This window comes from Nanorana parkeri, unplaced genomic scaffold (assembly GCF_000935625.1).
Source record: "Nanorana parkeri isolate BGI_ZX_2015 unplaced genomic scaffold, ASM93562v1 scaffold235, whole genome shotgun sequence".
NCBI classification, from domain to species: domain Eukaryota; kingdom Metazoa; phylum Chordata; class Amphibia; order Anura; family Dicroglossidae; genus Nanorana; species Nanorana parkeri.
Window position 1 is genome coordinate 122,833 of NW_017306503.1, and position 16,220 is coordinate 139,052.

The 16,220-nt window shown below is 41.3% G+C and overlaps 1 protein-coding gene across 1 annotated transcript; it reads right to left on the reverse strand.

Annotated features, from left to right (window-relative positions):
* Nucleotides 1–1,607: 1,607 nt before the first annotated feature.
* On the reverse strand, nt 1,608–7,183 carry LOC108786937 (interstitial collagenase-like). Its single transcript, XM_018556362.1, has 4 exons — nt 7,029–7,183; nt 5,405–5,625; nt 2,891–3,034; nt 1,608–1,692 (listed from the first exon to the last, which is right to left on the reverse strand). Exons 1-4 carry the CDS (start codon nt 7,149–7,151, stop codon nt 1,683–1,685), a joined length of 498 nt encoding a protein of 165 aa, XP_018411864.1. The 5' UTR covers nt 7,152–7,183; the 3' UTR covers nt 1,608–1,682.
* Nucleotides 7,184–16,220: the final 9,037 nt, after the last annotated feature.

The following is a 16,220-nucleotide window of genomic DNA, read 5'->3' on the forward strand; positions in this document are numbered from 1 at the left end:
AGATCCCTACCCATTAATGGAGACACTAATGATATGAAGTCAGTGAGTGCTTTTGGAGAAGAGTTGAACTTAACAGAATGGTGTTTGGTGGCTCTGGTAAGTATTTAGTCTTCTTTCACAGGTATGACTTGCTTTGTGGAGTTTAGTATCATGACAGTGTCACTTTAAAGAACTACGTTTGGTACAGTTGGTTTCAGCCATGCTCCCACCCCTCTGAATGCAGCCCACCTAGTCTGATACAACTTACCTTTACCTCCATTCCAGCGATCTTCATTATGCATTAATTTCCCTTTCTTCCTAAAGTGTCCTCTCTATGTTCTCTTGTTCATGCACATAGGGACCCCTTCATGTCTATGGGTAGAGCCATACTACACAGGTCAAGTGGAGGGTGCTAGGAATATGAATCCTCATAGGAAGGAATTAGGCCACGGCGCACATACACTTGGTGAAGAACATTCCGCTGAGGCATTTTCCGGAAGAAAACAAGAAATACAGAAGCGCACTACCAAGTGGTGACTAAGCAGGAAACAAAATAAGGGAATAAGACTTACCAGGGAGTGGGTACTAGCACGTTGTCAGCGACGAGGTGTGGATGGATTGGGAGTCCAGGGTTTCTGATGGTGGTGAGCAGAGTAATGTGGAAATAATTGGTGCTGAGAAGAATTCGATGTCAATGGGAATCTGGGTCAGATGTTTAGTGTGGCAGGGATCTGTGGGAACCGGGTTTAGGAGAAATGTTTGTGAAGGACTGACTGTCTGAACGGTGCTGGCTGCTAGGAGAGGCCAGTGGATGTGTGCCTGAATACTATGTGGGGAGGGCACGGCGAACAGTTAATGCTGGCAGGCAGAGAATGTCCGGGGGAAGCCAGTGGTTAGGAAGATTGCCTGGAGGTGGATGTTGAGGTCGGGGTGAGCCACTGAGAGTAGTGGGACTACACCGCTCGAGGGCACGAGCAGGGAGCCCGAAGCAGCGAGCGGTGTGTCTGTGAAGTACAACGGGTGAGAACGAGTGGCGGAGGTGGTGGGTGACAGTGTTCAAACTGGCCAAAACTTCTGTATTTCTTGTCTTCTTAATTAGCAAACGTCGGACACCCCGGTCCGCATTTTTAGGAGCCGCACACCAAGTACCGCAACCCACATTTGTTTACCCTCACCTCAGGGGCAGCGGTGCACAAGGGGACATTTCTACCAATTTTTTCATTTTTCGGAAGAAAGGCTGTGTAGCTTCGGCCATGGCCGCACAGTGAAGATAGCTGGAACGAGGATGGAGGTAAGTATTGGAGCAGGTCGACTGCACTCAAGGGGTGGAGGCATGCCTTGAAAGACAAGTTGTACCAAAGGTACAGTTGCCCTTAAAATTTACTATAGAAAGGCTAGTGTTAGAGTAATGGAGTGTTAGGGTACATTTACTGCCCATTTGGTGAGTTGTAAAGGTAAGTAGAAGGCAGTTGACACACCAGGACTGCTTCCTGTGTATACAAGCAGCTCATATTTTAATTAATTTTTTGGGATGTGTTCTTCAAGTAAATGACTATGAAGAAACCTCATTAAGATTACATTACATACCTGCTCTGTTGTTTGACCATGTTTCATCCTCATCAAAATGAGCATCACCACCAATTCCTAAGCCCGGAAAGTAGGCATGTGCCAGCACCCTATTAGGGCCATCAAAAGGCGACTGATCATTGTGACCTATAAAACAGTTATTTCACCTCATCAAATAATAAATAATTACATTGTAAAATACATTATTCCCTATTCATTATCTGTCATAACAAATAATTGTTCCATCGCGCCCTGCAGTTAACATATAATTGAAATTGGCACAGAGCAGAAGTTTCAGTTTGATTGCTGAGTATGGGGCAAGATAGAAGAATTCATGATTTGACCGTGTCAATCAAAACTAACCACATGACCGCAAACAGTAAATGTACTCCAACCCAAATGAGAAGTAAAGGCAAAAAAAAAAAGGTTTGGCTTTACTTCTCATTTAAACCTGTAAGCATGAGCTCCCTCCACAGCAGGGTTTCCACCATGCCCACTGTTGACCATTTAACATGTGGATGCCACCACAACATGGCTTAGCCTTCTAAATTCAGTGCTTGTCGACTGGCTTCTGAACCCAAGATCAATGCACAGCATGCCCCATACTCAAATCCTACCACCAGTTCTTTCATATATGAGAGGCAGTTGGATTTGCACTGGAAAAAGTACATGATTTTCTGGACAACTTGTTCGATAAATTCCCCCCTAGTTGATTTAAAGCAAAATTTCAGGCAAACCTAACAAGATAAAATAAATAGCCCATTCAAAATAAAATAAAGCAGGGTTTTACTGCCATATTCTATCTAGAGTTTCTATCCTCAGTCTGATTGCCAGCAATATTTAACCCATTTATTTTGAGCCCAGGTTGTCCTATACCTGCCCCAGCCTGTGACTGAGCAGTAAAGGGAGAAGCAGCACAGCTAATATGTCACTCTGCTTTCTCTTCCTATCAGCTTGCTTCTTGTCAGTACATGAACTGACTGGTTCTTTGTACTGCTTCTTGCTCTCACATTCCAGCCCTGCTGAACAGGGACTGCAGAAGGCTGATACCAGTCACATTCAGGTACGTCCAATGTGTGCAATGAAAAATACCTGTACGTTTATTGATGTATTAGTTATTACTGTGCTGCATTCATTTGTGTTTTTATAACTGCATAGAGTTTAGCTTGAAATGTTTTGGCTTTGCATCAATAAAGAAGGCAGAACAGCTCTCTGAGGTGTTTGGCATTGCTGGTAAAGCAGCCATTTGACAAGGGTTCCAAGTGGAGATACCTGTCTCCGATCAGCAACAGGAGACATGTGGACACTCTTTTTTTTGGTTTTTAATTTAGTTTACTTACCCAACCTTGAGAATTGAATAAGTATATCAGCTTGGCCATTTGGAACTTTAGTGAATGTGAGTGGAGTGACTTGGCCCCAGACATCGAAAGCTCGCTTTATTGAGTCATCAACCACATTCATAGGCAGGTCAGGAGTGTAATTCAGGATCCTGCACAAGAAAAGCAATGCAACAATAGAAATTTAGTAGCACATAATCAGGAACCTCAGCAAGATAAGGTAAAAAATACATATACAGTGTCTTTATACACACGCATTATAACCAGGTCATATATCTAATGCACTAGAATATTGTACCTATGAACTGATTGCTAAGGTAACACTTGTTTCATCTAATTTAGCAGAATAATCCTGTTTATTAGCAGTTATACAAACCATGTCATGGTTTTAGACATTTTGTATTTACTTGCCCTGGCTAAAAGAAAAACAGAGTTTCCAGGTAGTGCAGAGATATATAGGGACCACCATGGCTAAGACCGTAACCACTTGCTGCTGTGTCTGTGGACTTCCATATATTATCTGTTATCAGATATAATTACAATGACAGTGTAATAGGAAGTAATGCTGTGCAAAGACCCAGCAAAGATTTTACTTGAGTTTTATATAAGAGGTATGTAGGTATAGGTTACAGTAGTGTAATGATTTCAGTCACCTTTTTGATGGTGGGCCTTGTTCAACAAAGAGTTCTTAAATGCATATTCTTGAAACTCAACTCCAGCCAAAATGTTTCACTCTGGATAGACTGGGGTAGGGTTGGCAATTTGCCTAGATTTTATGGTTGTCTGTGCCTCCTTTTGGAGAGAATTCTTCTCATTTATTGCCAAAAAAGGAAGTGATGAGATATCTCTCCAATGTGTTTGATGGGTATCCCACCACACTCCTTAACATGAGATGGGCACTGTAATGACTGAGGATGGTGCTGCTCTGATCAATGTAGGAAGCAAGATGTCACCAGCACATTGGAGAAATGTGTCCAAACAAAACATCTATTTATTGATGTATATTGTCATAAGAAGGGCAACATTTCAGGACATCGCAGTGTCCCTTCCTCAGGCTCACTATAAATTATACTGAGCCTGAGGAAGGGACCTTGCAAAGTCATGAAACTTGCAATATGCATCATTAAATAGATGTTTTGTTTTGAGGCCACAGAAATATTTTTTGTAGCGTGACAAAGGGTTAAAGCTTCTGACAATGCTTTTACTGAAGTCAGTATCTTCCTGCCTTGGTAACGTCCGCACTTCCTATTTCTTGCATTGGCAGAACAAAAAATGAGGAGGAATCTCCCTAGTAGGGTCACAGACAGCCTTACTAACATAACAAATTAATGCATGTATAGTTTTGTTAGGAAACTGATGATATTGTCAAGGATTGGTGTGCTGGTGACATTTCTACAATTGCTGACATTCGCGGCGCCATCCGTGGTCACTGCGAGCACCCCCCACTACAAGGGACATATCGGAAAGGAGTGCGACAAGGATAGTACTTATTGACTAAAAAAAAATAAACGATTAAAAAAAAAAGTAAATAATAATGGTTAGAGAAATACAAATAAAATCCAACATAATATGATAAATAGCTAAGAGGAGAAGGGGAAGAAGGAATTAATTAGGGCTGATTGGGGTAAACTAAGGGTTTATAAGGGGTTACATAGGAATACATTTTATTTTAAAGGAAAACTTTTTTTTTGCTTGTCAGGTAGCTTTAATTAATATCATATGCAGTTTGCATATCCATTTGATCTGTAGATGAATGGAACAGAGTAAATACATAAGTAACAATGTTACTTTGTATCTCTATCCCCCATTTAAATAGTGTTTATAAACCTTGAACGGTCTGTTTTTTAACAGCAGCAGCTGTAATAGCTCCTGTATTCACACAGCAACTCCCGGCTGCCATTTTGACAGTCAGTAATCGCTAGCAAATGCAAAGGAGGAGCATCCGCCGGATAAAAGGACAGGGTGTATTATACACACCCTCTGTAATTTGATAAAGTTTTTTTGGGTGTGTGTAGCATGCCCAATGTCCACAACTGGTTAAAGTCAAACACAAGCTTTATGAGTCCCTCAATCACCTCCCTATTTCCCCCTCTTCCTTTCATACTTAAAAAAAGTTCTGTTATTCCAGGAGAATCCTGGCTGATTATGAAATGTTCAGGTTTCTCTTCCTCATTTTCTGGCTTTCCCTTGCCTCCGGGGATGGGCCATCCGTAATGCTGCAGAAAATGATGCTTAAGTTGTGATGTGTGAGTAGCAGACTCTGCAGCATTCTGCTGTAAGGCTTAAATGAAACAAGCTAAATAAAGCTGGACACCATTCAACCTGGAAGAAGACCAGCAGCCAGTGGAAGAGGAAAACATAGAGGACAAAACTGGAATGTATGTAGAGCATTACTAATACTTTGCAAACCTGAATGAAGGATATTTTTTAATATTCTAGAGTGATATTGTAAACAATCAGAACCTTTCTTGAACTGGTATGACTTTAGCAGAGAGTATTCAGATCATCCATGGGAATCCTACCTGTAGGTCAAGGAAGTTTGTCTCCACCTTGGTCTTCCAGGGACATTTCTAACTTCTGCCACGTCAGGCATGCCACATCGGGGAGTTTTCATCATATTCATTGTGTTGGTGTCCAACCTCCCTGTTACACGCATTCCAAAGAATTTTTGCATTTCTCTCATCCTTTCTGCAAATGTATTTCTTGATTTGTTTTTTAATGTGTAGAAATTTTTTAGGTAAGCCTTGTCAAAAAGAGAAATTTTGATAACTCGCAGCAGTATCAGTTGGTATCAGCTTATGCCCCATAAAAATAAAAACCAATACATACAGTATGCAACATTTGTATAAACAAACAATATAAAAAATATAATTTAATTATTAATATTATACAGAAAACCAGATCTAATCTCGAAATCCATGTCCACATAAAGTAAACCTGTCACTTTGCCTTCAAGTGTGCCTCTTCACCCATCAGGTGTTATGGTGGCCATACAACTTTTCCCAACTCAAAGTTGACTTGGACCACAAAGAGCTTTTTATGAATGCTGAGATGCAGTCTAATTAAACAGAATATTTTACCTGGTATTCTTTATCTAACACCCCCCTGTTCTGTTTTGAACAACTTTATCTGGTCCTCCAAAACCATCCCATATCCAACAAACCATTGCCTGTAGACTTAAAACATATGGAAGACCTGACCAGTTCTTTGAAATCAATGGATTCCAGGTTCTTTAATACTTGGTTTAATTGGATTGAGTACTCCTTTACAGGAGTATTTAAAGAGCTTTGCTGTAGCTGAGCCTAGGCGACCTGGCCTCTATAATGCCTATCTTTCCCAAGTAATAGGTCTCTAACTTCTCTACTATATCATCTACAACCAGTCCCTCCCTCCCTTCATAATTAACATCCCACAGTAGGGGACAATGTCATCCACTCTCTAGGTTGGTTTAAGTAAATCTCCCAATAAAAGCTGTACTTGTGAAGAAGTTTGTAAAAATATATACAAATCAAGCAGAAACCCTCTGCCAAAGTCTCTTCTAAACAATTTGTGGGAGTGTCTACTATATCTGTGCTCAGCAGTTGCTCCTGTTGTGTCCTTTAGTGATGTAGGAGTTAGCACAGCACACAGTGGGGGGTCATACTTTTTTGAGTAATGAATCCAGATCATACACATATAAATTGCCCAGCAAAGTATTTATTTACATTTGTACCTAACAATAATCATAGTCATAATGTTTCCAAACAGCTGACTGCAACTCTCTTAGCTCAGCATCTCTCAACTTCCTGTTCAGTACAATATTACAAGGGCCAGAGCAGTCTCCAGTACCCTTCCATCTACTAGGAGGGAGGAAAGAGGAGCGGGGGGGCTTTCCGCGCAGTGTCTGTTTGTTTGTGGCAACACAGATAGCTTAATAGCACACACAAGGGTGGCTCCATGGGACCCTGCAAGGTAAAGGAGCCACCCTATAATATAATATCAAGACCAGAGCTCAGGGGACCAGCTGATTCTGCAGGAAACTAAAACTTATAAACATCAAAGAGCAGCATCTATTGTAAGTGATTTAATCAGCATTTTTAAAAAAACTTAAAAACCTTTTGACTTTAATATTACTTAAATTTTGCTAAACATACACAATAAACATACCTCTGCAATCTTTCGATCTTCAGGAGTCATGTCTCCTTCAGTTTCCATTGGTGGCATTGGCATTCCAAGTATGCCATAGCAAAGTGAAAAGAGCATCAAGATTTTCACTTGGGTTTTCTGCATTGTGGCAGTCAGTGTACACAGCCTGTGCTACCTTTCACAGCTTCTTCATTTATAGTGGAGAGCAAGTCTGGCATGGGGCACATTTCACAATTTACCAATCCTCTGAACCTCCTTCTCAATATTACATTTATTATCACATATCAACTTGGATTGACCCATCTTGTGTGTTGTCATGTAGTTATCTTGTCTTTAGGAAACTTCCTTTTTTTCTTCTTTTGCGTAATTATGTTGGTTTACAAAACTGTATCTATTAGAAAATGTATCTCAATTGTTATATTTCCATGCATATTACTTAATGTTTCTAAAATCACTTTTCCGTTAACACTTTCCCTGCCACCAACGTAAGGCGTACGACTGAACAGACCAGCTGGCCAGGTCAGAATGCCTTACAGAGTGTGAAAAAGATGGCTCCTTTCCGGTATTTCAGTTACTCAGTGCAGAGAGATCAGGTGCTCACTTGTGGAGCTTGTCCATTCTCCCGATGTATTCCGTTTGTAAACTCCAAAGAGCAGCACTCTGATACCATGACAAAAACAAAGTTATTGACTTCAACAAGATACTCCTCAGTCCCTCTCAAGGTCTGCTGCCCTCTAACATGTTTCACCATAGACAGGCTTAGAGGTGAAGCATCCCACAGGGATGGAGATCTATATGCATCTACTCTTGGTTCATTAAAACATCTGACCACAGTGTTTTCTGTATGTAGTGCCCCCCTGACTTCTAGGGGCAGGAGGGGATGACATTTCAGCTGAGGGATAAGTCCTTAGCCGCAATGTGGGATCCTCAAAGCAAAATTAGGTGCCAGTCACTTCAAAGATTTTATAATGCTTTATTCTGTGAACGGCAAAACAGGGAGAGAGGGTTGCGGCTGCAGACATCGAGGATCATACAGAACTCTAGACTCACGAATGCTTTCCAGTTTCACAGTGTATGGGGCCTTAAATAAAAAATGCAGTGACACTGTGTCAAAGAACTGTAGCTGGTTGGCAGACATTTTGAGATCTCCCCTGGGTGAGACACCAGAGATTCCTCTTCCAAGGTCCAAGCCCATCCTGGCTGCTCATGTACCTCCAGCAGACAAATTCTTCCCTGGCTCTCCATCCCAGGAATAATTCCAGACCCCGTCTTGGTCCACACCTGACCACCTGTTGGCTTCAGGCCTAACTCAAGAAAATGTTAAAAAGATGGTTCTTGAGACAAACAGATTTGCTAAACAGTATATTGTTCAAAACTCCCTTGCACCCAAGGGCTAACAATTGGCACTACACTAATGTCGCTGAGCTTAAAAGATTCCGGGGCCTAATATTAGCAATGGGGATGGCAAAAAAGCCTGGCTTTGCTTTGCTCATATTATGGACACCCATTCTGCCCTAGGGGTCCCATTTTTCTCTTCCACCATATACCGAAACCACTATGAGCTACTGCACACGTTTCTTCATTTCAATAACAATGATACTGCAATATTCCCGGGCCAGCCCAGTCATAACAGCCTGCACAAATTAAGACCCCTTGGATACAGCCAGTCTGATCATTTTGCAGAAGTGCACACCCTATCCAAATACATAGCAATTGATGAATCACTTCTGCTTTTCAGAGGACATGTACCGGTAGTAGTTCGCAATACATTGCAAGCAAGTTTGCCCATTATGGAATACAATTTTACAAATTATGTAAATGCTACACAGTTACCGACAAATTTTGCAGAATTTATGAGGGTAAAGATAAAAAAGATACAAGCCCCTCAATGCCTGGGAAACCTGTCAGTGAGTGGCAAAATTGTTTGGCAATTAATTTCCCCTTCGTTAGGGCAAGGGCACCACAAATATGTGGCTAACCTTTATACCGCCATCATCCTCCTTAGGGCACTCTATGAGCAGCATACACTTGTCTGGGGCACTGTAAACCGAGCCCGTTAAGGCCTGCCCGGGCAACTGGTATCAAAACATTTTGAACAGGTGAAATATTTGCCTTGAGAAGTGGTGAATTTCTAGCTGTAAAATATGCCAACAATCTCATTGTTCCCATGCTGACAACAATTCACGATGAATCCACAACCACAGTGCAGGCAACTGGTAATAGGAGCCCGATAGTTAAGCCAGTCTGCATTATAAATTATAGCAAATACATGGCTGGCACAGATAAAAGTGACCAGAATACTCAGTACTATAATACAACCTGTAAAAGCATGGCATGGTTAAAAAAAAAAAAAAAAGCCATCAAAGTTGATTCAAACAGCTGCTTATAATTCATTTGTGGTCTTTAAAGGTGCCCATACACCTTACGATTATCGTACGATTTTCGTATGCGATCGACTTTTCGTCCGATAATCATATGTGTGCATTGCAGTGTCCGAGCAACAGTACTGTACAATCGTACGACTTTTGACGGTCAAGCATGTTTGAAAACTTTGCTAGATCGTACGATATTCGTAAGGTTGCTGGTGCTTCCGTCCATCAAAAGTCGTACGATCATCGGGGCATAATGGGGCTGCTGTACGAAAATCTTACGACTATTCGATCATCGGACGAAAAGTATTGTACGATAATCGTAAGATGTATGGGCACCTTAATAATGCAAATTCAGATTCAAACTTAACATTTCTTAATGACCTAATGCAGCTCAATCACATCACATCAGGCAGTCACATCCTTAGTTGCTTTATAGGGTGACTTTGAAGCTACAGTTGCAGATGTCACCTTGGCCAGGTTATCTGGCAGGCATTTTCCTGCTCGGGTACCACCCGCAGCAAACACAATGGGGTCTATTCACGAAGCAGCCGAAGGATCTAGCCAAAGGATTCAACCGATCCTTCGGCTAGCTTCGGCCCCAATACCCAGGGCTGCTGTACGGGCTATTCACAATAGGCCGTACAGCTCCCGAACTTAGTCGAGCCGAAGGCATATGCCTCTGCTCGGCTAAGCAACTGTACAGGTAGTAATCATGTCTGCCAATGTCTGGCTACGTGGTTAACAATTTAGTAGAGGTAGTGCATCGGCTGCCCCAAAGGCAGATGTATCAAAGTGTTGACTTCAACAGACAACCCACTCTGATATGCACACCATGGAAGAAATTTGTTGTCAGGTGTAAAATATCATGGTGGATGTTCAGGAGAGTATATCTAAACCAAACATTTCTATAGTTTTAGATCGGGTAGGGAAACGTTAAAACCCCTGTCAAGTATTTGCTGTCTCATAAGGGACATTTTCCTTCAGATACAAAGCGCTTTCCATATGTAACAGCCCGAGTAAGAGCAAAAAGGAGAAGTTCATTGTTAGGATTTAACATATACTTTACAGGCGTGATGACCTTTCCTTCTCTGTCCAAAACTAGAAAACAAGTTTTCACTTTAGGTACTCTTTAGGTTAATGACAGACAGGTCGGCATCTTCTGTCGTGAAAAGAATATTCAGTAGACATTGATGTTAACTCTTCTTATGTGAGGGCTGTGTGCACTACATACTAGGCATAGTACTTTTTCTACCAGAGCCATTTTTGCACCCATGTAAATGCACATTTACATGGGTGCAAAAACTCCTTACTACTTACGTACTTAAAACTCCTGAAATATACACTGCCTGGCCAAAAAAAAGTTACCACCTGAATTTAGCTAAGCAAATAGGTAAGAGGCTTCCATTGGATAATCACTGCAGTGATTCATATGTTTTATCTGGCAACCAATGAGGTCAGCTGTCTATCTAAATATACTGAATGACCAGGTTTTTCCATCAATGGATTTTTTCCTCCTTCATCGGGCTCAGATTGTGAAAGAGTGGTTCAGGGAGCATGAGACATCATTGTCACACATGGATTGGCCAGCACAGAGTCCAAACCTTAGCCTAATTAAGAATCTTTGGGATGTACTGGAGAAGACTTTACGAAGTGGTCCGACTCTCCCATCATCACCTCAAGCTATTGGTGAAAAAGTCGTGTAACTCTGTGACATTGCATAAGCCTATCACAACAATGCCACTGTAAATGTGTGCCATAATCAAAGCTAAAGGCGGTCCAACTAAATATTAAAGTGTGTGACCTTTTTTGGCCCAGGCTGACCTGTTACTACACTCATGGAAGTGATTGAGCATTTTACAGCACCACAAATCACTTCCATTAGAAAGCTGACAGCGTGCTGGATAAATATAAACAACTATTTAGCAGCCAGGAGTTCATCTTCAAGGCTCTTCAAATATATGTGGTAATGGTAATATAGATGGTGATGGTAATATAGATGGTGAGTCAAAGAACAAAGTATTGGAGCAACTTATAAGCAGCAAGAGCAAATCTATTTCAAAGCCTACTGTAAACATACCGTATATCCTGCAGAAATTTTAAGAAAAGAACCAAACAATGGGAACATAGCAAAACCAACAGGAGAATTCTTGGTAATCCTATTAAATCAATAATAAACTCATATGCAGAATGAATGTTGACAATCAAGTTTATGATGGCTAATATTTCAGAGCTGTTTAAAAGGAAATAAAATCCTGCTACTTTTAACTAAGTAACACCTGTTGGGCAATATGAGGGCAAAAACTGTTATCTAAATAATGTCTGGAAATAATCACAGAGCATCTCTATTATTTTGCTGAGCTGTTAGTGACCGACACAGCAGTTCCCAAAAATATAGACCATGGGTTAATCACACTCACCGGTGAAATTTCGTATTAAAACACAAAGTACGCCATATAGCAGCATCACACACAAACCTGCTAACCTGTCATATGCACAAGTCTGCATGCTATCAATACAGTTTAATATTATTATAATAAAGCAGAGGTGCACAATAACGCATGGCATCCAATTCAGAATTTACTTTTATTTATGTAATGCTTGTATATAGCCCACTTAAGAAAGTGGTGGTGGAAAGTTAACTAACCCTTGCCCTGCCAAGGACGTACGGCATACAGAGGAACAAAAGTGTTCCCGGCTGGTCAAGGCCGTATGGCGTACGGACCTGGCATTTACAGTTCTGCTATAAGCTCATGGTGCCGCTCCAGGGAGGGATGAGATACTACATGGATCCCCGCTGCTCTCCCCCGCTTGTAGGGTCTGTGGCAGCGGGGATCCACCGGGGGGTTCAGAGGAGCGAGCGGCAGCTGGCCGCAATTCAGGATGGCAGAGCGGCAAGTATACCGAAGCCGCTGTCATCCTGTCAGTTTTCGGATGACAGCGTTTCATCCGAGCGGGGTATCGATAAATATAATTGATATTTATCGATCCTCCTGTGCAGAGAAAACACCGGAGTGTAAATAACTGGGGACACATAGTACTATGTGTCCCCAGTTATGAATGAACAGGCTGTGATCTACATCACTTCCTGTTCATTCATAAATTTATGAATGGGGAATAGCACTCACTACAGAGGCTTCTCCCCATTCATAAACTGGTGAGAGTAAAATATTTTTTTCTATCATCAGTTTCTCAATGAATGGGAAGCCTCTTTACTGAGGGCTTCCCATTCATTGAGTGCTGGGGCTGCACACTCACTATAGAGGCTTCTCCCCATTCATAAACTGCTTGATAGTAAATATTTTACTATCATGAAAAAGCACAACCCCTCCTTCCCTCCCCCCACACACCTTCCCTCCCCCCACACACATAACATACACATGCACCATATTGTGGTGTACGCCATGCACATGCGCTGCAGTGCGTTGTTAGAACGCATCACAGTGCATTATTTTATTTTTTAAACATTTTAACTGCGGCAACGCATGGCAAAGCTTTTTGACGCATTGCCATGCGTTGTGATACCTTGTGTTGCACTTAAATATACGCCTGTATCATTTTATTACAACACAAACACCAACACAGCGTTCCTTCATTTTTGACCTTTTCGCAAAAAGGCTCAATTTCAAATATTTCTTATTTATTAACTCAATACAGTTTTATCTTTTAGATTTAGTCAGAAAATATTTTTTATGCACTGATACTGATTTTAGTGTTTTTTATCAATTGAATTGTGTATTTTTATCGGTTTAATATTAATTTGAGATACATTTGCGCAATTATCGCAGGTCCTACAAATTTAGTAGCACCATCTTTTTATTCTACAGGGCCTGCGCTTTCAGAAAATATATGGTTTGGGGGGTCTTTTACAAACGCTAGCAACCCAGCAGTTGAAAATCAAATCAATGGGAAAAATTGGAAAAATGGCGTGGCCAGCTGAGTTGCAAAATGTTCCGGAGGCAGCGAAAGGGTTAAAGACCATTTTTAAACTTCGCTATACCCATTTAACACCAGAAAAAAAATACAAATAGAATTATTAGGAAAATAAAGACAAAATCTGAGGTAATCATAAAATATTATATATGCTAAAATGTAAAAGCACAGTAAAAATTTGGGATTTTTATTTTTAGGGATGAAGAGCGGCATTTCATTTTAAAGAGGACTTTTCACAAATGTAATAATTAACTATATGCACTCACTGGCCACTTTATTAGGTACACTTTACTAGTACCCGGTTGGACCCCTTTTTGCATTCAGAACTGCCTTAATTCTTCATGACATAGATTAAACAAGGTGTTGGAAACATTCCTTAGAGAGTTTGGTCCATAGTGACATGATAACATCACGGGCCCAAATGTGCCAAGAAAATATCCCCCACACCATTACACCACCCCCAGCCTGAACTGTTGATACAAGGCAGGATGGATCCATGCTTTCATGTTGTTTACGCCAAATTTTGGCCCGACCATCTGAATGTCGCAGTTAAAATCGAGGCTCAACAGACCAGGCAACCAGGTATTTCCAATCTTCTATTGTCCAATTCTGGTGAGCCTGTGCGAATTGTAGCCTCCGTTTCCTGTTCTCAGCTGACAGGAGTGGCACCCGGTGTGGTCTTCTTCTGCTGTAGCCCATCTGCTTCAAGGTTCGACGTGTTGTGCGTTCAGAGATGGTATTCTGCATACCTCGGATGTAACAAGTGGTTATTTGAGTTACTATTGTCTTTCTATCACCTCAATCCAGTCTGCCCATTCTATTCTGACATCACCAAGGCATTTTTGTCCACATATCTGCAGCTCACTGGAAATTTTCTCTTTTTCTGACCATTTTCTGTAAACCCGAGAGATGGTTGTGCATGAAAATCCCAGTATATCTACAATTTTTTTGAAATACTCAGACCCAGCAATATATATATATACACACATACATGTATATATATATATATATATATATACATACATACACACACACACACGAGGAGATAAACCTTGCACCATGCTAGGTTTAATTTATCAGAATGCAATAAGACCTAGCAATACCTGATGATTTCATGTACTTTAATCCTCTGGGCAATAAGTAAAAAATATACCATTAAAATGCATACCAACCCATCTGATTAATAAATATTATAGGAGACACAAAGAGACTGGTTTACAATCACTGAGCATCCACAGATGAATACTTGGTTTTATGTATTATTGTTGCTGTGGTTTTGGAGAAATGAAAGGGTTGTAGGATTGTGGTCTTGGGCCATACTCAGATAACCCATAAAAACATCAGTTATATCCAATAAGAGGCAACTGTCACTTGAAAATGACAGTTCAATGTTAGAGAATTCGTTTTCTCAGGGAATTTCAGCAAGTAATTTGATTTTAAACACTATGAGGGTTATTCACAAAGCTAGCCCAAGGATCAGCCGTAGCGCCGGCTGATCCTTCGGCTAGCTTCAGCTGCTGGGGCCCTTTAGTTCAGTTGAGCCCGTACAGCTTGAAGTTGGACAAGCGGCTCAGTCGAGCTCAAGGCATATGCCTCGACTTGAATGAGCCGAGGCGAAACCTGAAGCGGGCCGAAAGCCTCACAACTGACAGCTGGGCGGTGCCAGCCATGATCTCACAGGTGGCTGCGGCCAGTTGCACTGACAGTTCAGCATCCCCTGGTTACATGGTAACCAGGGGACGCTGAACTGTCATTTCAATGAGAGCTCAGCGGAGCCGGCCTTGATATCACGGCTGTAATGACGGCAGGTCCCGGCCACTAGGAAACAGTTGGGCAGAGCTAGCTGTCACTGCTAGCTCCGCCCAATCGTTTTCTACTTTTTTTTCTACTTGTTACTCACTGCTGTTCGGCGCCTATGAGAATAGGCCGAACGGTAGCGAGTAGCCTGCCAGAGGTTCGGCTCAGCCGATCCAGATGTTGGATCGGCTAAGTCAAACTCCTTGTGCACTTCAGGTCGGCCGAACATGCTCTTTTCGGCCGACCCGAAGCAAGTCGATGAAATCAGCTGCACAAGCCTGAAGCGAATAGCTGAACAGCGTTTTACCAATTTGATTCTCATGTGCATCATATAGCTGTGCGAGCGGCTTTGTTGGCATAAATGAATTTTGATAGATTAACAAAGTTTTAAAAATATAATAGCCATGCTGTTCCTCATAACATAGTAATAACATTTAAAGAGAGACTATAAAACTTTGTCCATTCAAGCCATAGTGACAATGTCTGCACATAGCCCCCCAGGCATGTATGCTTACTTAGCCAAGCTCCTTACTGCAGCATCACTGCCTGTTTAAGCTCCGGTATCAACTGATGTTGGAGTTTGGACAAGGGGATGAAGTCATAGCACCCCCCTATGTGACAGTGTTCGGTGAGGGTGAGGACCAGCATGGCTATTATATTAAAACCCCTCTTCTGCAGGGCTCTAGACCTGCAGGGAGGTTGTCAAGGAGCACAACTGGCTAAGTATGCATGCCATGGGGGTGGGCTTTGTGCAGACATTGTCAATATGCACTGAATGGGCAACAGTTTTTCTTTAAGAATATTCTAAAGAAAGGACAGTAAAGGTAAAATATAAATTGACAGTTACTTTAAAGGGGATACATATGGCTTTCACAAATACATAAATAAAAATATGCCATTGCTATATATCCGCAGTTCGGATAAGATCCCAAAACTTGTACATATTTATTTTTGGTCTCATTTTGTGTTGTATATTTCCTGGCCATATATATTTCAAAATTGTTGAGTCACCAGCCCAGATATTTACAAAGTACTGGGCCTTGTTTACACTATTGAGACCAGGTTTCTTTATGTTGATGCAATTTTACATCTTTCATACAATTTCCTATGTTCT